Source organism: Gambusia affinis, linkage group LG01, assembly GCF_019740435.1.
Source record: "Gambusia affinis linkage group LG01, SWU_Gaff_1.0, whole genome shotgun sequence".
NCBI classification, from domain to species: Eukaryota; Metazoa; Chordata; class Actinopteri; order Cyprinodontiformes; family Poeciliidae; genus Gambusia; species Gambusia affinis.
This window is the reverse complement of record NC_057868.1, coordinates 40651081-40677844: the sequence shown is the minus strand read 5'-3', so window position 1 is coordinate 40677844 and position 26764 is coordinate 40651081. Positions and strand designations below refer to the sequence as shown.

Here is a 26764-nt window from a genome sequence, read left to right as displayed (position 1 = left end):
ACTCAATCTGAAGGTCCTGCTTTATGCAGATGACACCCTGTTGTCTTTGAACTTGTAAATGTTAAATGTTTGGTTGACATTAGTGGAGCACAGGTGGAAGTAGAAAACAAGAATGTGGTTGCCTGTTTGGAGAAAGAGTCGTCTACGTCTCCAGCGTCCTCTGAACCCTGCTGGCCCGGCGACCCCTGACCTTGTGGCTGCCGCTCATCGAACGAGTACTGCGCTCAGAGGAAACAGTCGTCACCAACCGGATCAGAACCAGATCAACTCTTGGCTGGTCCAGTCTGAACGCGGTCCTACCTGCAGCCTCATGTTGGACAGGATGATGCGGCGGGTCATCCTGCTCTCTGACGCTGAGCTGCGGAGCCTCTCAAACTTCTTGTTCATGCGGTACCGCCTGAACGCCGCCTGGATCGTCCTCGCCGCCCGCCGGGACACAAACTGGCCCCCGTACTTCCTCTCCAACATCTCCACCTACCAGATGGACCAATCAGAAGAGATGCAGCAAAACGTTCTCCATCCTCAGGGAATCACAGGCGCCCGATCGCGGAGCGGTACCTTCTTGTCCTGGAGGTCCGTAGAGAGCTCATAGCTGTCAGATAGCGCCTTGCAGCGTTTGCTCTCCTCCTCCTCTTGCTTGCGGAGCGCCAGGCTGGCCGGCTGATGTCTGCTGCGCTGAGCCCAGGCGAGGCTTGCGGGGCTGGGGGGAGAGATGGGGGAGCTGCCCTGGAGACAGACAGAGAGAAGAGCTGCAGAAACTGCTGCTTGTCTGCAGCAACCAGTTTTATATGGATCATCTTATCCTTTAACAATGTTTTTTACTTTGCAATATCCTGTTCTTACAGTGTTTTGTTTTACAAATGTATTTAAATTGTTGATTTTCTCTTTAATATTCTCTCATTAAGACCCTTCTTACTATGGCATGGCTTCAGGTTCAGACAGTAATTTATAAGCATCTAATCAAGTGAGGAAGGTAGAAAGTGAAGATGAGTAAAAGATCTAATCTAATCATAAACATTAGTTTCACTAATGCTAATGTACGACACCAACACCGGATACTAATCCTGATACTAATCAATATGACATCATTTACATGTTCCATAATCCCCTTAGATATTGTAATAATGTTTATATTTTGGGCTCTACTGTCTGTGTTTTATCTTTAGTTTGAAATTAAGTTATTGGGGAAAAATTAGCTTAGCAAATTAGCAGGAATTTGTTCACTTGGTTTCTGTAGGAAATTTACTAACATGTGAAAGAAAGATTAAGACTGAGCAGAAGAACACCAGCCTTGTTTCAATCAGTGTGGAGTGTAAAACACTAACAGTTCATATCACTGTGAACTCACCATACACACTCAGAACCTGGTGGTGGCAGCATCATGCTGTGGGAAGCAGGTCAGAACCAATGGGATGATGGAGCTAAATACGACCTGGTGTTGGACTATCGCATCAAACTCCAGTAAAATAATTTAGCTTGTGACAAATTGTGGATGGGGTATGAATACTTTTGAACCCTAGGTTGTTTATTTAACGGGAGAACCAGAACTTTGTGGGTCGGTACCTGTGTCTGCGAGTGAGAGGCTCCCAGGGGGCCGGTGCCGGAGGCGGGGCCGTAGGGGTCGCAGGGGCTGGAGAGGGGGCTGTTGCTATAGCGATGGAAGGGAGGAGGATGCCCAAAGGACGAGTCTGAGAAGGCGAGGACCTCCGGACACTGAGGGTCGCCCTCCACGCTGAGCGAGAGACAGAGACAGAGCTGCTGGGTCAGCTGGGACTAACTGGAACCAGTCTGGACCAGAACTCATGAAACCAAATCAACAAGCAGGAATAAACGGCTGTGAAACGGACCCAACTGTTCTCCAGAGTACCAAGTTCATCTGGACCGGGTCAGAACAGACGGTCACCAACCAGTTCATGAGCTTTAAGATTTCAGTTAAAAGGTGACGGTCTGGATAAAACAGTTCATTTTTGTTTTTAACCAGGTCATTTTTGTAAACATTTTTTGTCCAAATCTGTTGTTGGGAATTTTATTTTCCCAACAAACTAAAATTATGTTGCAGTACAAAGAAAATTAAACTTAAGTTTGTTTCTATTTTCATATTTTCTAACAAAGTGAATCGACTGACAGAGGACATGGAGCGACGTTTGGAAAGTTACAAACTCAAAAATGATCTAATAATTTGGTTTATTCAAGAGAAAGAAACAAAGGTTCATTTTTCAAAGTTATATTTTCAATATCATCTATAAATGTCAGTTTCAAACTAAATATTTCATTAATAAGCCTAATGTTTAGTTAGCAGCATCTTTAAACTAAATAATTAAAAAGCAAGTTAAACGTTTGATTAGAAATTTGCATAAAGAGATTTGGTTTTAAATAGCTTGCTAACTAAATATTTAGTTTTGGATCTGTGACATTTATTAAGAGATGAACAATGTGGTAAAAATATATGAACCACCATTGATTTTTCTTTTGTCCGGCTAAATGACCAGAATTATTCCTGTTAATCGTTGAACTACTTTGAACAGAGTTCAGATAAATGAAACTTTCCACAAATACGGAAAAGAAAGAAAGAAAAGTCACTCAGTAAAATACAAAAAGCCAGTTTGACTTTTAAAACCATTAAATTACTTTTAAAACCCAGTTCAGTTCTAGATATCAGCTGCAGATGTTGCACAACAAACATAAAACCACCTTTTCTATTATCAGCAATAAACACAATTATAATATTATATTTGGTTTTATTGGAGCAGCAGGGCTCCTAGCAGAGGAAAACGCTGGATTAGAAGTGGATCATCAATCAAATAAAATATGCAAATGGATTAATCTAAAGTAAACCAGAACTAAACTACTGTAAGCCACATAAGCTCCGGCCCGGTTCTGATCCGTCAGCATCACTTATTGGATCAGAACCTTCAGAAGTCCTTCAGAACCAGGCGCTCTGTTCAAGCCTAAAGATCTCTGCTGGCAGAAACAGGCGGACTGATAGAAGATCAATCAGTTTATTGATGAGTCACTGAGAAGCTGAAGGAGGAGGAGGAGGAGGAATCTGCGTGGCGGCCATCTTTACTCTGCTTGTTTCATCGTCAAAGAGGCTCTTCTGTGTTAATCTAAGACATCCGTGAAGCTGGCAGGGAGGCCGACGTGGGCACTGCCAGCACACACACACACACTCACACACACACACTCACACACACACACACACATACACACACACACACGGCTGAGTCATAGCAGGCGCTGCGGTGTGTGTGTGGGTGTTCAGTGTGCTGCGTTTGGGACAGGCTCAGCAGGAACGTGTTGGAGAGCAGCGTGTTTGTGTAGCCGCCTCTGAATGGACCCGGTTCTGGAGGTTCTGGACCATCAGCACCATCTGAGTTACAGATCTGGACCCAAACCCCTCAGCTTTACCTGGTCACAGGTCATAAGCTCCGTTCAGTTTCAGCTGCTGCTAATTCTGTTAGCAAAGAAAAACACAGAGCTAAAAAATCTGAATAGTGTGAAAAAGTGAAATATTGGAAAAAATGGCAGGAAAATTCCACTAATCTGATAAAACCGGATCTAATTTTTAGCTTAGCGCTAACTTTAAAAATGATTAGCTTCCCCTAAATTAATTTTAAAGACACTTCCTAATTATTGACTTTGAAACATTGGAAACATTTATCGGTTCTTCCAGAAAAATCCTGAACAGCTATTTTACTTCAACATATGTTTGAAATTTTGGTTATGGAGTGAACTAAATAGCAGATGTTTATATTTATGCTCTTATTTTGAAGTTGAAGATAATTGATAATTATTGATTTGTTTTTAGTTTTAAACATTTGAGAAAGTTCCAAACATTTCCACCGTTGGTTTTTATTTTTAAGCAGTTTTGAGGCACAACAGTGAAACATTAAACTGCTGCTGCGCCAGTTACTGAACAAGTTGTTGCTAGGTAACCAGAGAATGAGAGAGTTGCTAGGCAACCAAAGAGTGAGTTAACTGGTAGCTTAGCTTGCTGTGAGAGATTAAGCAACTAAAGCTTTTTCCTTTGCCTACATATCCCAGAATGCTTTGCAGCTCAGGATCAGAGTTCAGTGAATATTATATATTGAATATTCTATCAGACGTATTATCAATTACAAATGATCACGTATCTATTGCAATACATATTGATACTGATGTACTGTCCAGCTCTGTCAGCTGCTTCACTCTGACACCCAGAAATAAAATAGTTCCTGCCCAGCCAGCATCAGGAAGACCGAGGAACATCAGTGATGTAAGAGATCACCGAAGCAACAGCAACCATAAATCCCAGAACTACTTGGAGCAGAAAGTGAGAGAAAGGCACTCTGGGTAATTACACATTACCGAAGCTGTCCTGCTCCGGCTCATATCTATTTAAAACATCCGTTCCTCTCCTGCAGGCAGCTGAAGCTCAGCCAGCTGCAGGGTTGAGCCGAGGTTTGGTGCGTTTGATTTATGCGCCCGCCGCAGCCTCCTCTGGCTGGCCGCCGCACGCAGAGGTCATTCGGTAAACTTCAGGTGACCTTCAGGCTGGAAATCCATCACATCTGTGCCAGACTGCAGCTTTAAAACTTCAGTTCCTGAAAGTTTTAGAGCTCAGACACAAACCTGCTTTAATCTGCATCCTGGATGTGTCTCTGCAGTTTAACGGGTTTTTATGAACAACTTCAGCCAAATGTCAGTCTCTTCTCATGTTCTTCTGCATGGGTCTCAAACTCGCGGCCCGCGGGCCAGATGCGGCCCTCGGGACGATAGTTTGTGGCCCCCACCTTAATATGAAAGTTTAATGTTAGCGTGGCCCGCGAGTTTGATATGTGTCAGTGTTGTGTGCGGAGCTGAACTAACTTACCAATCACAGTGCTTCAAATGGAGCTCATTGACCCGCAGTGCCACTCTGAACTCAAAGCCAAGTTCAGGGAGGTGAGTGGAAAAGCAGACAAGCTTGGGCAATTTTTGAGAGAATTGCCACCCAGCTTCCCTGAGCTTTCCCGAATGTTCAAGCGGACCATGTGTCTTTTTGGGAGCACATACTTGCGAAGCTCTTCTCTACCTTGAACTTCAATAAGTCCAAGTACAGGTCCAGACTTACTGACGAGCATCTTCAAGCTCTACTTAGGGTCTCAACTGCCTCCTCCCTTAAGCCAAATGTGGCTCGGCTATGCGAGAGGAAGCGCTGCCAGACCTCTAGCAGTAAGAAGTAGGCAGAAGAAACAGTTTATAAACTGTTATGTTCATAACAGTTTATGTTCAATGTTCCATTCATGTTCAGAAAGTTAAAGGTTAAAGAACTGTTAATACAGCCATTTGAATCTGAATTATAATAATTACATTTCTCTAGTCTTCTATAGCTGCTGTGTTATTATTATTTCTTATTATTATTATTTTATTTATTTATTACTGATTAATTTTTTTTCTTAGGAATTGTTAATTTATTTATTTTTTCATCTTATTTTGTGTTTAAAAAATAAAAATAAAGACATTTGATAACATTGGAATGTTTTTGTAAGAGCTTTTCTTGTGAAAAACCCGATGCGGCCCAGCCTCACCCAGACTCTACCTCCAGCGGCCCCCGGGGAAATTGAGTTTGAGACCCCTGTTCTTCTGGATTCATTCAAACAAAATGAAATGTATTTATTTACATCATGAATAAATATGTTGCTCTTTTTTATCAATTTGCTGCTCTGGCGTCTCCAAGCTGGAGGGAGTGTAGACAAGTTTCCGGTACGCCCATAAATCTGACGCACATTAGCTAACACCGGTCAACGTCGTGGTTTCTTCTCTGGGTTTTAAATTCTGCTTCTAAACGATCTGATTGGACGATGGAAAAGACTATTGTGTTCAGGTTGTGCTAAAAGGAGTTAGCCTGAGCTATGCTATCCTAAAACAGCATGTCAATGCTAAACAAGGAGCAGCTAATGCTAATGTCAACGTTCACGGTCCACATTTCTAAAGAAGCTCCATGATTTCCTGAAACTCTGGAACAAACAACAGAAGGAGGAAAATGTTGCTTATTTTGTCAGTGTAAAGTTTTTGGTCGATTACTTACAAACTCTAAAAAAATTAAGTTAATATGTATGTCTAGATAGATGAAATTACTTGTTTTTAAATAAAATAGAAAAATAATGACATAAAATCTACTTTGATGTTAACATAGTGTAATCTGATCAAAGGAATGTTCAGCTGACTAGTATAAATTTAAACAATGTACAAAATGTTTATGTGCAGTATAAAACAACAGAATATTATAAAATAAAGTTGGGCTAATATGATCTACAGTTGGAGCAGAGCAGGAGGAAGGATCTGCGGTGACGCTGCTTTGTGCGCCCGGGACGCAGCAGTTTTTCTGATCACTGTGTTCGACGACGACAAACCAAAACACGCTCCTCTAAAACGATTAGGCTTTAAGAATCCACCAAATAAAGGCTTTGAAAAACATTCACTCAGAAAACCTGAACTACTGATGAGGACGACTTGACAGACGGCAGGAACCCGGGAAAAAATCTAAACATGAAGGAACCTGGGAAAAAATCTAAACATGAAGGAACCCGGGAAAAAAATCTAAACATGAAGGATCAGATCAGGGATCTAAAATGATCCAGATTCAGTGAACCTGAAAAGCAGAAGCCTGGTTTCTGATCCTGAATCAGGAGCAACGTCGACTGAAAACAGAAAACGGGTAAAGTAACCAGGCGTCATGAGGCCGGGTTCTGCTCCGGCCCGGCAGACTCACGGCTCGCCTGCTGTTCCTGCAGCTTTCAGCGCCTCCGCCCCGCTGCGCGGCCGGCCTTTCGGTCCGCTACGCGCTCCGCAGGCCGTCCTCTGTGGGAGGGTCAAGGTCAAAGCTGAGCAGCTTTCTGCTGAATTCATCCGGCAGCAGCGAGACGCGGCGGCGTCACACCGTCACCGAACCGGACTGGAGGAACCCGGCGCTGATTTAACACGAAGAACCTGCGGCAACACTGAATGATCCGACTGAGTCTGGGATCCAAACGCAGGAAAAAAACACGTTTAATATGATCCTGTGATGGAAACATGCACTGGATTTTAAATTAAGGTGCAAAACGATGTTTTCAAAGTTTCAATGAGAATTTATAGAAATGAAGACGGATCTGTATGAAGAGAAAAAAAGTCAGAATATAATAATAATATCATAATGTCAGAATAAAGTCATAATAATCTGAGAAAAGGTTGTAATGATTTGAGAAATAATAAAGTCAGAATATTATCTGAAAGCTGCAATAATACTAGAAGAAAGTCGTGTGACAATAAAGTCAAAATAATACTAGAATAAAGGAATAAACTCATTTATAATATTCTGTCCATTAATAATCAGAGAAAATGAATGGATAGAAAAACATTTTTGCTCCAATCTAAGAACTGATTAGAAACTAGAAATATGTTCCTGAGCTCAAATATCTATTCAATAATTTATCAGAAAAAAGGTTTTAAATTGAAAATATTACTTATTTTGGTTTTCAATTGAAATGCAATTAATTACAGACGGACTCTGAGTTCTGACTGGCTGTGGAGTAATAAACCCGATCAGCATCATCAGCAGAAAGACCAGACTGGATTTACCTCAAACGTTTCTGTTCTGTCTGCTTTACTGTAAAATCACACAAAACTCTCCGTCTGAGATGCTTCAGATCCTTGAGAAGAAGTGAGAAAGCAGCCAAGATGATGGGAGGCAGTTCAAGTAATCACAGTTTGGCTTGAAAAGAGGATTTAATTCAGCTGCTGTCCCTGCTCTGATGTAAATGTCCCTGGTGGGCTTCTGTAGCCTGGAGCCAGCAGACTGCTGGGGTTTCTGAGCTCAACTGAGTGAGAAGCTTTTCTCTCTTATTCACACACAGGTTTCAACACACACACCAGAGGTTTGTCCGAGTCACTCACACACACAAGGTCAGAGTGTCAGTCTCCAGTAATTAATAATGATCTGTGATTAACCGTAGAGCTGCTAACACCTGCACTCACTCTGCGTCCGGGTCGATAAATCTGCAGCGTGTAACCAGCTCCAGAAACCACACAGAGCAACCAAACAACCAAAAACCAACCAAACAACCAACCAACCAACCAACCAAACAACCAAACAACCAACCAACCAACCAACCAACCAACCAAACAACCAAAAACCAACCAAACAACCAACCAACCAACCAACCAACCAACCAAACAACAAACCAACCAAACAACCAAACAACAAACCAACCAACCAACCAACCAAACAACCAAACAACAAACCAACCAACCAACCAAACAACAAACCAACCAAACCAAACAACAAACCAACCAACCAAACAACCAAACAACCAAACAACAAACCAACCAACCAACCAAACAACAAACCAACCAACCAACCAAACATCCAACCAACCAAACAACCAACCAACCAACCAAACAACAAACCAACCAAACAACCAACCAACCAACCAAACAACCAAAAACCAACCAAACAACCAACCAACCAACCAACCAACCAACCAAACAACCAACCAACCAACCAAACAACAAACCAACCAAACAACCAACCAACCAAACAACCAACCAACCAACCAAACAACCAACCAACCAAACAAACAAACAACCAACCAAACAACCAACCAACCAACCAAACATCCAACCAAACAACCAAAAACCAACCAACCAACCAAACAACCAACCAACCAACCAAACAACCAACCAACCAACCAAACAACAAACCAACCAAACAACCAACCAACCAACCAACCAAACAACCAACCAACCAAACAACCAACCAAACAACCAACCAACCAAACAACCAAACAACCAACCAAACAACCAACCAACCAACCAAACAACCAACCAACCAACCAAACATCCAAACCACCAACCAAACAACCAACCAACCAACCAATCAAACATCCAACCAACCAATCAAACAAACAACCAACCAACCAGGCCTGTGCTGCAACCAAACTGGACCAGACGTCAGCTGGAGTGCTGAGGCTCTGGACAACCAGGTGACCCGAACAGAGGGACAGGAGCTGGAAAATATTTGTATATATGAATACTGGACAAAATATATTTTTATCTTTAGAGAAATGAAAACATGGTGACCTGTCCAGGTGACCCGCCTCTCACCTGGAACGTTAGCTGGAGAGGCAGCAGCTCCTCCAGACCCACTGGGGACGAGATGTTAGAAAATGGATGGAAATGAAAAGATGAAACTCGCTGGACTTCATCAGTTTTAAATGTAACAAAGTTTAAAAGAACCATGCTTAATTATTTTATTATATAAAATGTCATAATAATTGCACATTTATGAATTAATATGCTATGTTACTTATGTTAAGTATGTTTAACTGTTTTTGTAATAAATGTTTTTTATGATGTGGACTGCATGAGAAGCAGCCGTTGTTATGGTAACGGCTAAAGGGAATCCAGATAAATGAACTAAAAAAGTAGCCATAAGTGTGAAAATACCCTAAAACAAGTTACCAGAAATAAAATCATTTCTTCCTACAAAATGATTCAAATAAATCATTAAATAATCAATGCTTCTAACTGCTGCTGTAATCTGAAGCCTGATATTGATTCAATAACGGCGACTCATTTCTAAACCATATTGTTTCTGATTGGAACCAGCAACCTCCCTGCTCATCTGCCCTGCAGCCACGCGGCGCTCTACATCCTCTCGGGGAAATGTGGGTTAGTGAAACACAGCCTCCGTTTACAAGAGCGTGTAAATGTTTCCTGTATCGACGGGTTGGTGAGCGAGCCGCACCAAATGGTACCAAACCCAGAGGCATCGATCTGCTTCCCACAGTGACTGCATGCCTCTCCAGCTCTCACACAGATGGTCCATCGCTGCTTCTTTTATACGCATTAATACAGAAATGTTTAAAAAACTACAACAAAACGTGATCAGAAACGTTGAATAAGACTTTAAACACCAGATTAGGTGAGATGTTTAATCACATTTATTAAAAACAACAAAGAAAATTGAGTGAGAAAAAGAGAACTGAATAACACAAATTAGCGCCTTTACCTTTAGCGCCTAGCATAACGCTGTGAAGACGACGAGTGAAAGCTGGTGCTCTAACTTTATACAGTTAGAGCACAACTTTATAAAGTTGTGCCCAAAAATAACAGTAAATACAATTTAGTATGTAACAATATATATCAAAAATTTAGATATGATAAGGAGGAAAGCAAACAACGTTAGCGAAGTTAGCATTGTTAGCATTAGCCCCCAGCTCAACTTCCAGTAAGAAAAATGACTTAAATAAAGTAACGGTGCTTTTTGCTCCATCGAAATGTTATTAACATTTTACACACAGTCCGACAAAAACAAAAAACAAAACACAATTTAATTACAAATAAATAAAACTTAAAATAAATACATTTAAGGCAACAAAAGAAAAGTATATTTAATTTGAAGGAGAATAATGAGTATTTTTTTTCTAAATCAGAACTGTTCAATGATCCTGTAAATTTAGATTTTTTTTCTCGTGGGATTTGATTAAAATGTGTAAATTCGTGGGATTGCTGGCTGTGCGTCAGATTTATGGTTGTACCAGAAACATGTTGCGGTCGGAACCTTTAAATGTAAAAAAATAAAAAATAAAAATCACAAAAAGAGATGAATTGTATTAAAATTTCTAATGCGTTAAATTTATGTACTTAATAATGTAAATGAACGTGCTAAAGTCCTGGCCCTGTTTCTCTCTACATTGTATTGTTTTTATAGATGTGATGGTAATTCTGAGTAATAAAAACAAGAAATCATTCTAATATTAGATTCCTTTCAGTGAACACTGGAGGACCGCTCTCTGACAAACAACATTTGGACCATTAAGTCCTGACCCAATAACCCGACTCTGCAGCTCTGCAGTGACAGTGATGAGGTGAGTTCTCCTCGGATCGATAATGTTCCTCCTGCATGACAAATGCCACCCGTCAGCTCTCAGTTTGTCTTGGTAAACCAGGCCGTTTTTAAAGCTCGTGCTCAGATCTCCGGAGGGACTCCACACAAACACCAAGTTTTGATTTTATTGGTGCTGACTGATTCTGGCTCCAAAACAAGCCGAACACATCCTGACTTCCTTCTGTTTCCCATCCCTCCTCCTGTTTCCACATGAGCAGCAGCTGCAGCAGTCGATCCCTCGGCCTACCGGAGCTCATATAACGCACACATCACAGTTTAGTTTTTATCATTTATCCAGCACATCCCTCCATCTTGAAGCCATCAGGTCATGTCAAATGATGCCTGGCAGCAGAATAACATGAAAATGAATATGGCTGCAACGACTTGAGCCGGAGCCAAGAATCTGTTCGGACGCTGCAGCTGATTTGTCATCTCCGTCTGCAGGGTTGTGCTAATGAAAACAGACAGTTAGTCCTGAGTGGGCAGCAATGTGATTGGGTGAAAAGGGTGACAGGATGACACATGATACATCTGTGTGTCAGTGTGGGCAGCTAAAAGGCAAACACTGCAAAAGGTATTTGCATATTTATGTAAATCTTCATAATTGGATCATTGTGTTTGAGGAAATCTCAACATTTACTGGAGCTTAGTGTGCAGACTGGCATGGGTTAGCATTGATGGCTACAGTAATCTGGCAATTACAAATCAAAGCCGTCTGCAGGAGTGGAGCAGCTGAAATTAGGAAATATTGTAATGACTCTTATAAATGAAAGGAGAAATTCTTCTGACATGTTTTTATTATCCAGCTTTTACCTCTGCATTTTTATTTCACTATCGTTTCTCCTTTAAACTATGATTTACTGCTGAAAGCTGCACGGTACTTTTTACAGCTTTTAGGCCGTAAAAATTCTTTCTGTAATCTAAGATTGTCCTCCCTATTAATGGTGCTGATATTTTAATAAATTTATAATCAGATCAGATAGTCAAAAATCAGACAGTCCCATGTAAAACCATTATGCATCTTACAAAATAAAACACAAGAAAGAGTTAAAAAAAATATTTAGGAGAACAAAAACCTGAAGAAGGAAAAGACATGAACATAGAGCAGCATGAAAATAAAAAATAAGAAAAAGGATAACATGGAAACACTGAACATAGCAGCACATAGCATTTAGCATTAGCAATGCTTGCTAATGCCTGAACTCGAATGTTGTGTCAGGCAGTCAGAGTGATTAATATGAAGAAATATTAAATGTGATATGAAATGAGACAATCATAATCAGACCTGAACAGACCAATGAAGACAATGAACACTGTTAGCATTAGCAAGCAGCTAATGCTAACAGTGTGTGTAATCACAGAACCTAAATAATGCTGTGTAGAACAAAATTACGCTCACATAAGTTTGTGAATATTTTCCATAATGATTTATAAAATGTTTGTAAACTGAAACAAAATTAAGTGTCAGAGAAATGACTGAATAATACCGTGACAAAAGACATTAGCGCTGCTACCTTTAGCCGCCCTAGGCTGTAACTATCTGTGAGGATCACAGATAGTTACAGCCTATCTGTCCTGACTTTGTAACAATTGTTATTTACTCAATAATTAAAATTTAAAATGTACGACTGTCGAAATAGAACATATAAAAATTATAGGCATGTCAAGGAAGGACTGAGAGGAGAAGTTAAAACACTGTTAGCATTGTTAGCATTGTTAGCATTGAGTCGTGTCTTAACTTTCAGTTAGAAAAAACACTTAAAGATTTAATGTGTCTCCCTGGATCAGTATTTTTTCCTAAACTACATTGTTTTCCACAGATTTGATGATGATTCTGAGTAATAAAAACTCCAGTATTAGATTCTCTTCCTCCCTTCCTGCCGCAGTGTGACTAACAGCACTGCAGCCATTAAAGCCCAACTCTGCTCCAGGCTGAAGGTCCAATAATGTTTCTCCTGCAGAAAAAAATGACAGAATTTCCTCTTAAATGCTCCTTCGTAGTTTATGTTGGGAAATGAAAGGTTATTGGTCTCAGTTTTTCTCAGAGTTTTGCATTCATACTGTGGATCACAGAGGAGCAGCTCAGCAGGGGGCCAGCTGACGCAGGACGAATTAAAAAGGCATCGACCTTAAAGTTTTAACAGCAGGAAGACGTCAGTCTTCTGTCTGAAGCTGCTGAATGATCCCGGTTAGCATCACCGCGCTGCGCTGGAGATAATCTGCTGACTGTAAACAGACACACAGCTGGAGCTGAGATACAAAGTTAGAATTCATGTTTAAAAATAACCAGCTGTATGTAGAACTGTAAGCATTAAAGTTGACATTTGAAGCAGATTCAAACTCAATCAAGTTCTAATCAGCAGTTTTAAGATTTAACATAAAGAGTTTTGCAAACTGCTGCCAAAAAACAAACTTTCTTCCTTTTTAATGAATTGATTTCCTCAAACACACACAGTTTATTTTAAATGAACAAAATCTCTGCAGTTCAACTTTCTGCAAACAAAGCATCAATATTTTATCATTTGTAAGGAAAACAGAGCTGCCCTGCAGACAAACACGCCAAATAAACAGTTTAGGTTGGTGGCTTAGTAAAATCCCTCCAGAACTGCAGCATTAAGATTGCAGTAAATAAATAACTCCTCGTTCAAACAGTTCATCTCTGATTCATCTGAAACCAACTTTCCAGAAACAGAAACAGAGACAGATGCTTCAGTGACTCCTGAATCCCAAAGATACACAAAAACCGTTTTACATTGAATTCCCTCCAAACCAAATTCAGTGACAAAGAAACGAGATCAATTTCCTGTTTACTGCAAACATAAAGCAGCAAAAATAGTCCAGCAGACGCAGTTTTGGCTGAAGAGGCTTCATTTAACATCCATTTATGTTTCAGGAATGAATGTGATCCTGGATTCAACACGCAGAAAGAAAACATGAATAATGAAACAGAAACACAAATCTGCAGCGATGCTTTAACATAAAACATAAACCTTCTGGTTTTTACTGAACAAGAATCATTTATTCACATAACAGAATTTCAATAAATCAATAAAAAGGTTTGAAATTATTCTAAAATAAAATTAACTCCCGAACACTTAATTTCAGGTTTACATGATCATCAAGATTACTGAAAATAAAAGCTTGAAATATTTAACTCCATGTCAATAAATTCATTTTAACGACTCATTTAATTTTATTTTTAATTTTTGGAAAATCCAGATTATTTTTCACAAATGCACTCCTTTGGGTTTTTAACAGCTTGTATTTATTTAGACTTTGATTTCCACTCAATTTTCAACAAGGATAAATTAAATAAAAGCTTTTGAATTATTCTTTATCATTTGTAATTCATTTTTAAGGAACAAAAGTGAGAAAAACAAATCATTTAAAATCAGAAATCGGATTTGGTGGGGAACAAAAATCTATCAGATTTGATTTAGTGCCACATGGAAGCGGGTCAGATCGGACCAGAATCGGTTCAGAATCGGATCAGAATCGGATCAGAATCGGTTCAGAATCGGTTCAGAATCGGATCAGAATCGGTTCAGAATCGGATCAGAATCGGATCAGAATCGGATCAGAATCGGTTCAGAATCGGATCAGAATCGGATCAGACTGCCGGGAAAAAGTCCGACTCAAAACAGAAAAAAATAAAATAAAAATGTAAATTTGATCACATTTTCTTTGTGAGCGCAGCGTAAAGAAACGGGCAGAACAAAGCAACATTAATCTACTGTCAACGGCTAAAATTAAAAACCGTTCCTCCAGTTTTAACTAAATAGCGCCCCCTGTAGGCCAGGAGTTAAATTAAACGACTGGTTAATTTCATAATGTAAAGTAATGCAAAGTAAAAAAAGAAACGAGGTTTGTTGAAATAATCTGAACAGATTCATTAAAATCAGATTTGGTATGAATTTTATTTTTAATCAGCTGCAACATGAGATTCACTTTCTGAATTTATGCTGAATGTTTCTGCAGATGCACCTGTGATGGAGATGTTGAATATTAAATATTTGAACTGTTTCAGTTTGCAGAGAGGAGGATGATGATGATGAAGATGATAATCGTCAATATTTGATCATTTCTGGCCAGAACATCCAGAACATCCATACATTCTGACTGATTTTCTCTTCATCTGCTGCCTTTTCCTGACATTAAAAATCGATAAATAATAGATTTCTAGTGAATGAATTGTTTATCGCAGCCTCCTTGAAGAGAAAATCCATCCAATAATTACTGCTGGTTTCAGTCGGACTGGCACTGCCGTCCCTCCAGCCATGCTGCCAGTGAGGCTAAAAATACTTCAGCAGCAGAGAGTCTTTCCTTTTTCCACAGAAACAATCACTCTGACAGAGACGAAGCATCGCCGGGTCCCAGGAAGCCTGGAGCGTTTCTACGCTCGGCTGTAGACCTGGGATGTTTTCCTGGGTTCTGTTTGAGGTCCAGAGATTTAATCCTCTCCGTCCAACAAGACGCGGATCTCAATAATCCATATCATAACCAGATTACAGCAAACCTCATTAATCTGAACGACGAAAACAAAACTACGTTTTCAGGAAAACTGTTGAAGACATTCTGGGAAGTTTTCAAAATATTCTGCACTCTTACATATTTAGTGAAGCAGCATAAAGACGAAACATGAACAAAACACCAACATCTGTTGTTTCCACCCCATTTCACTTCCTGAATGTTTTAGATTTTAGTCAAGAAAAAATTAAAAGCCTGATTTTCTTTCAATTCTTATAAAAAAGTATGATTAATAATAAATACTTTCAAGCTGAAATAGGCTAAACAATCACAAAAAGTAAAACATCGAAACAACTTTCAGAATACATAAGAAATAAATTGGCAGTGTGAAAAGTTTTAGAGCCATTTTTAAAGCTCTGTGATGAACAACCAAAAATATCTGAATGGAGAAAACAGAGCAGAGGCAGAGCTATCAGATTATTAATTATTATTAATTCATGGGAGATAAAGCCCTGATGAATATTTGCCTCAAACATCTTGATGATACAGAAATGAAAATATTCTGAGGAAGTTCGCTGAGCTCCGTCCTCACAGCGGCGCTCAGAAAATCAGATGTTTTTCAAATATCTTTCAGAGCTTCTGCAGTTAAAAGGTTTCTGTCAGACATGATTTTGCACCAGAAGAAGCCGGATGTCTGAGGAAAAACACTGTTTTACCTTCCTGTCATCATTTTGTGACGATGTTGTTGCTCCTGTTGCTCAACAACTTTAAAACCGACTCAACGGCAACATGCACTGTTACTTCACGTTCACACAGACGACTGACTGCTGTCGTATTTAATTAGCAGCATGAACAAGAACACACACACACACACACACACACACACACACACACACACACACACACACACACACACACACACACACACACATTAAAACTAGGATTTCAGCCAAAACTGGAACTGAGCGTCAGGCCTGCTGTGAGTCTGGTTACATCTGACAGCGCTAGTCAAACATGGTGACAGTCTGAAGCTGCAGGTTCAGGAGTGGTCTACTCAAAGTCTGGGCTGAAATCTGACTGAGATTATGTGAAATGACCCTAAACATGCTGGAAAAACCTCCAACCTGTCTGAGTCCAAACCGTCCAGAACCGAAGTTCCTCCACAGAGACGGAAACGACTCACTGCCAGTTTCCCAGGGAGAAACAACCAGTTATTATTTGGGAACTCTGGGATTGAAATGTCATAATAATATTACATAAAGCGCTCCGGATCAGAAAATATCATTACGGGCAGAAAATTAAAACAATATGTCAGACTGGAACAAAAAGAAAGCTGGGGGCAGAGAGGGCAGGACTTCAATAAAAAGTCAAAGTAACAGCGTTCAGCTGCCGTCACGCTGCAGCACCAATCAGTGTGTCCATGGCAACCGCAGCACTTCCTGTGGATGCCAAACAGACTCTGTAAAGGTGAGTGTTTGCTGCATGAATATTAAAGTTGATGTTGTGCAGATGAATGTGGGACTGAAACCCGTTTCAGCTCCAGCTCTGTGCAGCTAGCTGACGTTAGCTAAACATGTGAAATCCTCACATTTTCATAAACAACAGTTTAAGACACATTGTGTGGGAGTCGACGTCCACGCAGCTTCACAGGCATCAGAAAACAGAGAACCCGCTTTGTTTTATTCACAGATTATCAACTTAAAGCTGTTAATGCGTCTCTGTTCAGTGAAGATCTCCAGATCTGTTTTAGAACCACTGAAGGAAACGACACGGAAACCTCTGAAGACACTGAGAGCAACTTCCTTCTGAAACGGAGAGATGTCAGATTTTATCATTTGGAGGATTTCTCTTTGATCTTTAGCTAAAGATCACGAGTCATTTCCACCGCTAGCGCTAAGCTAACACATTTGTATTTACCCAGAAAGCCCTGCTCTGTAGTCCTTTTCCTGCTTTCAAACTGCACCAGAGTTCACATCAACTGAACCCAGACTGACCGTTGGACGGCCACAGTTAGTGTTTTGGTCTCCATCAGAGTTTGATTCTACATTCTCAGCAGCCCAACCGAACCGGACTTTCTTCCTAACTGGAGTTGGACTGAACTGGACTGAACTGGACTGGTGTCTCCATGTTTCCACCTCTGGCTCCACTGCTGCCATTGATCATTGATCTGGAATCACATTTATCATTTGCAGCTGATTTTGCATTGCCTTGGTGTGGAGTGCTTCAGGCAGAACCTTCATCTACTGGGTTTCTATCATAAGCAATAAAAATAAAGGCTTAGTGATCATGTTTCACTGTAATAGAGGAAACTATAAACCACCTGGTTTTCAGTTTCCATCTTTCCACATATTTTAATATTCGTCCATCTTGCAAAAAAAAAAAAAAGACAATCATCGTGAAGGCAGGACGACATGTTAACGAGTGGTTAACAGATGACTTTCTCTCAGCTTCCTTTGTATCAGACTGGCTGCTTTGTCGGCAGATTCCTGCCGGTGCTAAAAATAATCACTCCCCCCTGTCTTCTGTCGCAAAGCTGCACCAGAGCCAAAAAACAACAGCGACCTGAGAACCAGCAGCAGAGCCGGCCAGGCGTCCAGCGGGCCGCCGGCTGCACACGCTGCTGCTGCCGCGGCTGCAGGAAGCAACACGACGGCGTCTGAGCAGAGGGGGCGGCGGCCGGAACGAAGAGGAGGACGACACACGATGAAGATAATCAGGAGGGGGAGGGGAGAGAATAAAGATGGAGCCCAAAGCTTTAAAATGAGGTGATGGTGATGATGATGATGATGATGATGAAGAGGAAAGAGACAGACTGCAGGAAGAAAAAACTGGAAAACCGAGGCGGATGTGTTTGGAGGTCAGAGGTCAGGAAAAAGGTGCAGAGGGTTTAATGAAGCTGAAAAAGTGATTCTGTTTCTGACGGATCCTCAGCGACCGGCTGCTGGACGAGAACAGCTACTTCCTGTCGGCCATGTTTGCTTTGACCATAAACCATTTATCAGATTGTCATGTTTTTTTATTTTACACATTCCTGTCAGAAACAACCAATCAGAGCCAGGAGGAGGGACTTAGTGCTGCCAATCACCTTTACTAGCTGCTACTCTAAAGCTGCTTCCCCACATCACAGCCTGCCATGAATGCTAATGCTAGTTAGCAAAACCACGGTTGTTTCTCCATTAGTACACTGAGCAGCGTGTACACGAGGATGATTTATTTGTGCAGCACATTTCAGCGACAAGGCAGTTCAAAACCTCACACAGTGACCAGTTATGAAATAAGTAATTGTTACATTTTGTCAAATGAAGCAAATATATATCAAATATATTGATCAATATTCCAATTATGAGTTAAAAGCTAAAAAGTGGGATTTCAGCCTCAATTTAAAGAAACTATTTCGGCTGTTTTGCAGTTTTAAACTGTGAATCACTTTAGAAACAAAACGGTGTTTGGAAGGTCGTCTCGCTCGCATGTGAATATTTTCCAGGGTAAGTGAAGGAAAGCAGGCGGAGCGGCTGCTTTCACCTGAACTCACGTTACATCGCGTGCCGTGTGCGTCGTTCTCGGCTCTATTTCTGAGGTGTCGGCTGCTTCTCAGGCTGTAGAGCTGACAGTTTGTCGGATGTTTCTATCTTTGGTCTGCAGGGCGGAGGACGGAAAACTGCTGCTACATCGTTTCTTCACTGTTTCCTCAAAATGAAGCAACAATTCACTGAAGAATTACGTTGATTTGTGGGTCAAAATCTTCGGTATGAAAGTAGCTTCGTTCAAATCCAAAGTGCCCCATTTGGTTAAAACACTTTAAAAATAAATCAGGGTTTTATTTTAGGCTTTTAAAAAAATGACGTTGAGACTCATTTTCTCTTGCTGTTGACAGTAGTGATGCTGTGGGCTCCTCCTCCCTCACACATCTCCACAGAAATTATAGATATGTAATCTCTAAACCGGACCAGCAGGTGGCGACAGCACCGACATCAACCACAGTGAAATACAGAAGAAGTTTCTGAGCACGGCTAGAACAGAACCTGGTGCTTCTTTCACACCAACAACACTTTAAAAGTTGTAGTTTGAACAGAGTGGGGACACAACGAGACAAAGAAAATATGAAAATACAGATGAAAGAAAACTGAAAAGCCACACTGAGCATGTGCAGACGAGACCTCCATGTTTTAGTTTCTAAAACCTTCAGATATCTGATCCACCACAAACAGAACTTTAAAAATTCTCCACTTTCTCAATTCGGTTCAAAAATACTTTATTTTTCTCAAAGGAATTAAACTGATTCCGTCCTGATAGTTCAGTATATTTGGTTCCACTGGGTCCAGAACTTCAGAAAGTTCTGCCCCGCTGCCTACTGCTGTGGTTCTCTTTGAGGAACCTGTTCCCCTCCGGTCCGGTTGGCGTTCACACAGCCATTCAAACAGAACCAGAGTTCATTTCAACAGAACCAGAGTTCATTTCAACAGAACCAGAGTTCATTTAAACAGAACCTGAGTTCCTTCAAACAGAACCAGAGTTCATTTAAACAGAACCAGAGTTCATTTCAACAGAACCAGAGTTCATTCAAACAGAACCAGAGTTCATTTAAACAGAACCAGAGTTCATTTCAACAGAACCTGAGTTCCTTCAAACAGAACCAGAGTTCATTTAAACAGAACCAGAGTTCATTTCAACAGAACCAGAGTTCATTCAAACAGAACCAGAGTTCATTTAAACAGAACCAGAGTTCATTTCAACAGAACCTGAGTTCATTTCAACAGAACCAGAGTTCATTTCAACAGAACCTGAGTTCCTTCAAACAGAACCAGAGTTCATTTAAACAGAACCAGAGTTCATTTCAACAGAACCAGAGTTCATTCAAACAGAACCTGAGTTCATTTCAACAGAACCAGAGTTCATTTCAACAGAACCAGAGTTCCTTCAAACAGAACCAGAGTTCCTTCAAACAGAACCAGAGTTCATTTCAACAGAACCTGAGTTCCTTCAAACAGAACCAGAGTTCATTTCAACAGAACCAGAGTTCCTTCAAACAGAACCAGAGTTCATTTCAACAGAACCCAGACCGATGTTTGGAGGACCAGAGTTTGGTTTTATTATAAGAACAATATAAAAACAAAATCCAGAATCAAACAAGACAAGGTCTGAAATCAAAGTAAATCTGACAGATACTGTTTTAAATCTGGAGTCAAACCTCAGATTAGATCATTTCAGATAATCTCCAGGGATTAACGCAGGAAGCCAAACTGAAGCTGTGGATCAGCTCTCCTTCAAACCTTCTGATGAAACCATAAAACCAGGAGTGAGTGTGATTATGATGGTTATTTCCACTGATTGTGACCTACTTTATCTCTCTGAGCTGCTTCCTGTCTGCCGTTTGAAGGTCCGTCCAACGGATCCTGGTGGCGCTCCTGGAAGGTTCCACCAAACTGAAAACTGGGTCAGGTAACATCCCGGTACCAGACGGTTTGCCTCCACTGTGCAGGAAAACGCTGCCAGAACCTTCTTCATTTTCCAAACTCTGTTCAGTGATTTCTACTAAACTGCTACATTTTTATAACCCTGAAAGCAGCAAACAGAACCACCTGCTCGGGTTCTAACACCTGTTTATTAACCAAACAGCGAGGAGGAGAGCAAACATGTGGGCCGCAGAAACCACGTCGGTTCTGTTCAGCCGCCGCGGGCCAACATGCTGGGAGTGTTGAATGAAACACACGCTCTGGTTCTGCTCTGGTTCTGCTCTGGTTCTGCTCCGGTTCTGCTCCGGTTCTGCTCTGGTTCTGCTCCGGTTCTGCTCCGGTTCTGCTGACGTTTCAGAGCCAAGCTGAACTTCAGGATGCTGAAGTTCATGAAATCTAATTCTGCCCAGAAAAACTCAAACAGCAGAAATAAAATGTTAAATGATGATTTTATGACAAACATTCAGGTCAGACCAGGAGAGTTTCTGTTTTTATATTATATATATTTATATTATAGGATAAAGTCACAATATCACCAGAATAATGTCAAAAAGTTACAAACAAGAAGTTTCAATGAGAAAAAGGTTTTAATAGTTATGAACACTTTGATTTTTCTCAGTCACTTCAAAGTCCAGCAACTAATAATTATTTAATGTTGATCATTTTTTTGTTGGAGTTTTAATAAAATTACTACATTCTACTATTTCAACTTGATTCTGGTAATATTATCACTTTATTCTAATAATGTTATAAGTTTAAGACCTTTTATCATATTACTACAACTTACTGTGGTACAATTTTATTATTGAAATATTACTTTATGTCCAGAATAAAAAAAAAAAATCTGTCTGGCCTCAATAATCTGTTGAATATGTCAGGTTTAGATTTCTGTACAATAAGTTCAAAGTTCAGGAACAGTTTCAGTGTTTCGGACCTTTTTGTTTAAACGTTTCATGATCATTTCCAATCTGTGAGGATGGAAATGATGATGATCCGGATTCACCGCCGGCAGAAAATCTGAACCGAATCCAGAGTTTGAATATTTCACAGGTTCTTCTGCTGCAGAGCTGCAGCATCGCAGCAGCACCAAGGAAAGACAGTGAAATGCTGCAGCCGCCTCAGTTCACTTTCACACCCCCCCCCCCCCCCCCCCCACCCACACACACACACACACACACACACAGACATGTGAGCCCCTTCTGGTTGCTTTGCTCTTCTGTTTGAAGCCCACAAAATGCTGCAGAGCACAAACTGATTAATCTCACCGACACGCCCGGCGCGGTCGGCTGTTTCTGCTCCGCTGCAGTGGAGCTGCTTCACGTTCACACACACATCTGAGCCGAACCGACGCCAGAACCTCCGTCATCCACAGACAGGCTGCAGATCAGCGCCGCAGCCTTCTGCTGCATCAGGAAGCAACAAGCTGGTCACATGACCTCAGCAGGCTCACTTTAAAACTGATAATACTTTCATTTAAGAGTCAGTTATCGGTTCCAGAGTTATTTTTGTTTCTGTTAGTTTCTCCAGCTGTTTTAAACTGGACACTCAGTTTAATTCAGTTTCTCTATTTAACAAACAGGAACAAAACTTAAACTGTCCCCACAATAACATCTTAACCAGAGACGGGTAGTAACTAGTTACACTTAGTCACTTGGACTGGAGTAACTAGTTTGAAAGAAGTTACTTTTAGGAGTATTTTTACTTTTACTTGAGTAATTATGTTGTAAAAGTTTCTGGTGTTTCTGAATGAAGAACAAAATGAAATAGACACAAACACAAACCTGCAGTTTCTGTTAGAGTTTCATAAGTTTTATATGAACATGAACTGAGTTTGAAAAAAACTGAAAATCAGAATTATTATTTTTCCACTGAGCTTTATATTTAATCCGTCTGATTTTTAAATACTGAATGATTGAAGATTTGATTTAGAACTTGAGAAGAGTTTTTATTTTTACTTGAGTAAAATTATTGGTTACTTTACCCACTTGGAATAAAAATATTACGTTTCTTAATGCCTCTGCTGAATGAAGAGTATCCCTGTGAGCTGGTAACACGCTATTGTAACAGAAACAAAAGTTCAGAAGTTTACAGATTATTGTAAGAAAATGAAAAATAGAAACATTTGTGGCGTTTTATTTCCACCACCGTCTTCAGCTTTTCTTTTGAGTGACCCATTCATCCATTATTATTCTTAAATACAATCATTTGGTAAGCTAATTTACACATCACAATTTGAGCTCATATATAACTGTTATAACGACCAGTTATAATTAATAAATAACTGGTCGTTTATATGCAGTACCATGCGACCCACTAGGGGGCGCATGCGGACCACAGTTTGAGAAAAACTCCACGGATGTTTGGAGATTCTTCTATTCATCTGATCGCATTTAAAGAACCAATAAAATAAATATATCAGGATGCGCTCCACTGCCCACAGCATTATACATCCTCTACCATACTTAACAGTAGAAACAAGGTCCTTTCAGTAAGATGGCCGACATGTGCGACAAAAACTCTAAAACCCGTTTCATCGTTCTTGTAAAAATTTCTCATTTGAGGAATTTTGATTTATCATAACAACAATTAATTGTCTTCTGTCTGGAGAGAAATGATGGAGCAGATGGTTGTGGGTCAGTCTGGACTGAGAGCTGCCATGGACATTCATAATAAGACAAGGTGTTCCTCAGGGTTGTGGACTCGGATCACCTCTGTTCTGTTGTCTCCTTAAACAGGAAATAAGTGAATGTTAAATATGTTTGTATTATGTTAATGAAATAATAAATCTGAGGACATGAGGCTCCATGAAGACAAAAATCTGGATATCCTGAAAGTTTTAGTTTAAAATAAATTTGATTTATTTTGGTATTAAATTATTAAATTCTCCAAATTTGTTCTCACTCAGATCTACATAATGAACTTCAACAAATATTCCAGTTTATGTTCAGTTGTTAAGAAGTTTTATTGTTATTTTAGAGTATTTGACCAGCAGAGCAGTTTGAGCTTTGATGCTCAGGATCAGCTGCGTCCTGCAGGACAAACTCAGGGCACATTTAACCCACATGTAAACCACCTGGACGTTTCTCAGCAGCTAGCGCCCCCTTCAGTCCAAGATACGCATCTCTGACTCCACAGGCTCAAACTAAGTTCATACTTCTTTCCTGCATCCTGCAGTGAATCTGAAGCATCTCAGACAGAGAAGAAGCAGAAGGCTGGTCTGAATCTGCTCAGAGGTTTCCAGGCAACAGCTTCGCTCCCGTGGGATTAGAGCAACAATGCCGCTGAGTCAACTCCTCCAGCATGTAGCAGCCTGCATGACTCAGGCTCTCTGCCTTTTCTTCCTCAGCTCTCCCACCGGCGCTGCGGAGAGCTAATGAAGATCCACGCTGCTGGGAGAGGGGGCAGAATTCCCAGCTGGACCACCAGGATCCGGATGGAGACGCTGCAGCGGATCCGAGGCGCTGAGCCCAGAAACGAAGGAAAAACACAGGAAAGCAGAAGAGATGGAGCAGAAACACAAACATCTGTCCAGGCAGCTGGGTCTAGTCCAAACCTGATCCAATCTGACATTGTAGGATTATTATTTAGTTATACATTTTATTAGGTTTTTACACTGAGTCTGATTTTGAGAGGCAGAAATCTGAAAATAATGAAACTAGTTTTGGTGAATTCACAGCAGCCTGGTTTAGTCTGAGTTAATCCAACTCCAGTTGTTGAGGTGTGAAAACTAACTGACCTCTGACCTCTGGTCCTCCAAGCTTCTGTCTGGGTTTGATAGAAGTGAACACCAACCATACAGACACCGCTCCAAAAGCAGGAAGTGAACTACAGCACAGGGCATTCTGGGTAAATCCAACCAAAGCTAACATGTTAGCCTAGCGCTAGCAGCAGAAATGTCTCCTGGTCTTCAGCCAAAGACTAAAGAGAAATCCTCCAACACTAAAATCTGACGCCTCCATCTTGTTTCCATCTGGTGAAGAAGGAAGTTGCTCTCAGTGTCTTCAGAGGTTTTTGTGTGGTTTCCTTCAGTGGTTGTTGGTGCAGCGCCCCCACAGGCCAGGAGGGGAACAGGTTGGTTTGACTCAGAACCACAGCAGCTGCAGGTGGAGCAGATGATGGAGTTCTGGTTCCAATTCAAAGCGAGTCTATCGGACTATCAGGAGGAAAACAGTCCGACTCTGATGGGTTTCACTGATTAAACTAAAGGATTTGATTCTGTAATTATTCACCAGCTGCAGCTTTACCACTTTTAATATTTATTTAACCGATTAATAAATGTCTTGTTTTCTCTTCCTGGTTCTTTAGGAGTTGTTCTTTTGCTGCCTTTGGTTCTGTTTCAGTGACCAAACATCCTGTTTTTCCCTGGACACGTCCAGAATCTGTGGCTGAAGAAAAGGTTTCATCGTTTTTCCACTGAATAGTTAAACTGAACCCGGCCGCGGCAGAACCCGGCCACCGCGGCAGAACCCGGCCACCGCGGCAGAACCCGGTGCTCTGAGCTAAACTTTTTGTGATGATTTTATTTTATTTGTACTACACTGTATATACTTTTAGATTATAGAATATCTTTTTGTCTTGCTGACTCTAAATGTGAGCTCTTATTGTTATAGGTTAATTTTCTACAGCAAAACAAAAATCACTTCCACTTCCATTAAATCATTCACTTTTTTAAGATTTTATTGTCTTTTTTTAGTGCATAATGAAAATAAAATTCTGATTAAAGTTATTCTTGTACATGTTGACTTGTGAAAGTCTGAAGTTAATTATTTAAGTGTTTAACTTATTAAAATCAGAGCAGAGTATCAGAATATGATCTGAGTAAAACGTCCTGATGAATGAATGAAACTGAAATAATGTTGAGTTTTCTGACAGCTCTGGCTGGAAGAGGCAGAGGACGGCAGGTGTCCATGGCGACGCTCACTTCCTGTTTGTGGTTTCACAGGACGACTCTGAGGCTCAGAGGAACAACGGCAGGTTGACCTCTGACCTCTCAGAACACGGAGGAAAACGCCTCAGCGCCGTCTGAGGAACATTTAATCCTGAAAGAAACTAGAAAACTAACTCAGCTATGAAAAGCTGATGATTTAAAAAAATCTGGAGTTTTTTTCTAGACTGAGGACGATGACATCACCAATGTGATGAAGAGCAGAAACGGGGTTAAAGGTCATCTCCTCGCAACTCAATCCACCGTTCAGAGGAAGAGAAAAACATCTTTACATACAGATAATAAATAATGAAATATTCCTCAATCTGTAGTTTTTCCTTCACTTTTTGATTCATTTTTGTATATTTTACTGTTTAGTTTCTTTTTTTATTTTATTTTATTTTTGCATATGCACCTGAAAGTCGCCCAGGACGGCAGACGGGTTAGACTTCAGTTCAGATCAAAGCAGCTTCATGTGTCAGAACGGCCTAGTCCATGTCCAGAACTGAACAATATAAAGTATTTGCAGGAGGACTGGAAAGTTCTCCATCCAAACTGATGCAGCTTTCAGCAGATAGAAAGAGATCAAATCAATAAATCATGGAAATGGAAATAAATTAGCTCGTTGTAATTTATTATGTGATTAACTGAATCACTACAACAGGTCTATGCCACACTTTCCAGATTTTTATTGGTAATGAAAATGCAAAAAATCTATTTCTGCACAAGTTTGTTTCATGAAATCCTAATAAATCAGATCACAGTTTGAACAAAAACTATCAATTCTTCTCCAACCCTCTTCACACCTGAACTTTACTTTAACTGGGCCGAAGTAAAACATCTGCTCCCCCCCCAGTCAGGGGGTTTCTGCGTGTTTGAAAACCATTTTGCGCAAAGCATGAAATTCAATCAACACAAACAAAATGCCTGAAACGACCGCAAACCGAGTGAAGAGCAACACAGAAAGAGGGAGCCTCTAACTTCCGACAACAGACCGAGGAGCATCCGTAACCCCCCATCACCCACCCC

At 40.5% G+C, this 26764-nt stretch overlaps 1 protein-coding gene across 1 annotated transcript in view; it reads right to left on the bottom strand.

The window, feature by feature from the left end:
* LOC122823783 (IQ motif and SEC7 domain-containing protein 2-like) overlaps positions 1-26764 on the bottom strand; it is a 105857-nt gene that overhangs the window by 17472 nt on the left and 61621 nt on the right. Inside the window, exons 3-6 of the mRNA XM_044103808.1 lie at positions 1564-1732; positions 559-726; positions 301-474; positions 123-218 (exon numbers count right to left, since the gene is read on the bottom strand). Coding sequence (XP_043959743.1) covers positions 123-218; positions 301-474; positions 559-726; positions 1564-1732 — 607 coding nt within the window. The remainder of the gene's footprint in view (positions 1-122; positions 219-300; positions 475-558; positions 727-1563; positions 1733-26764) is intronic.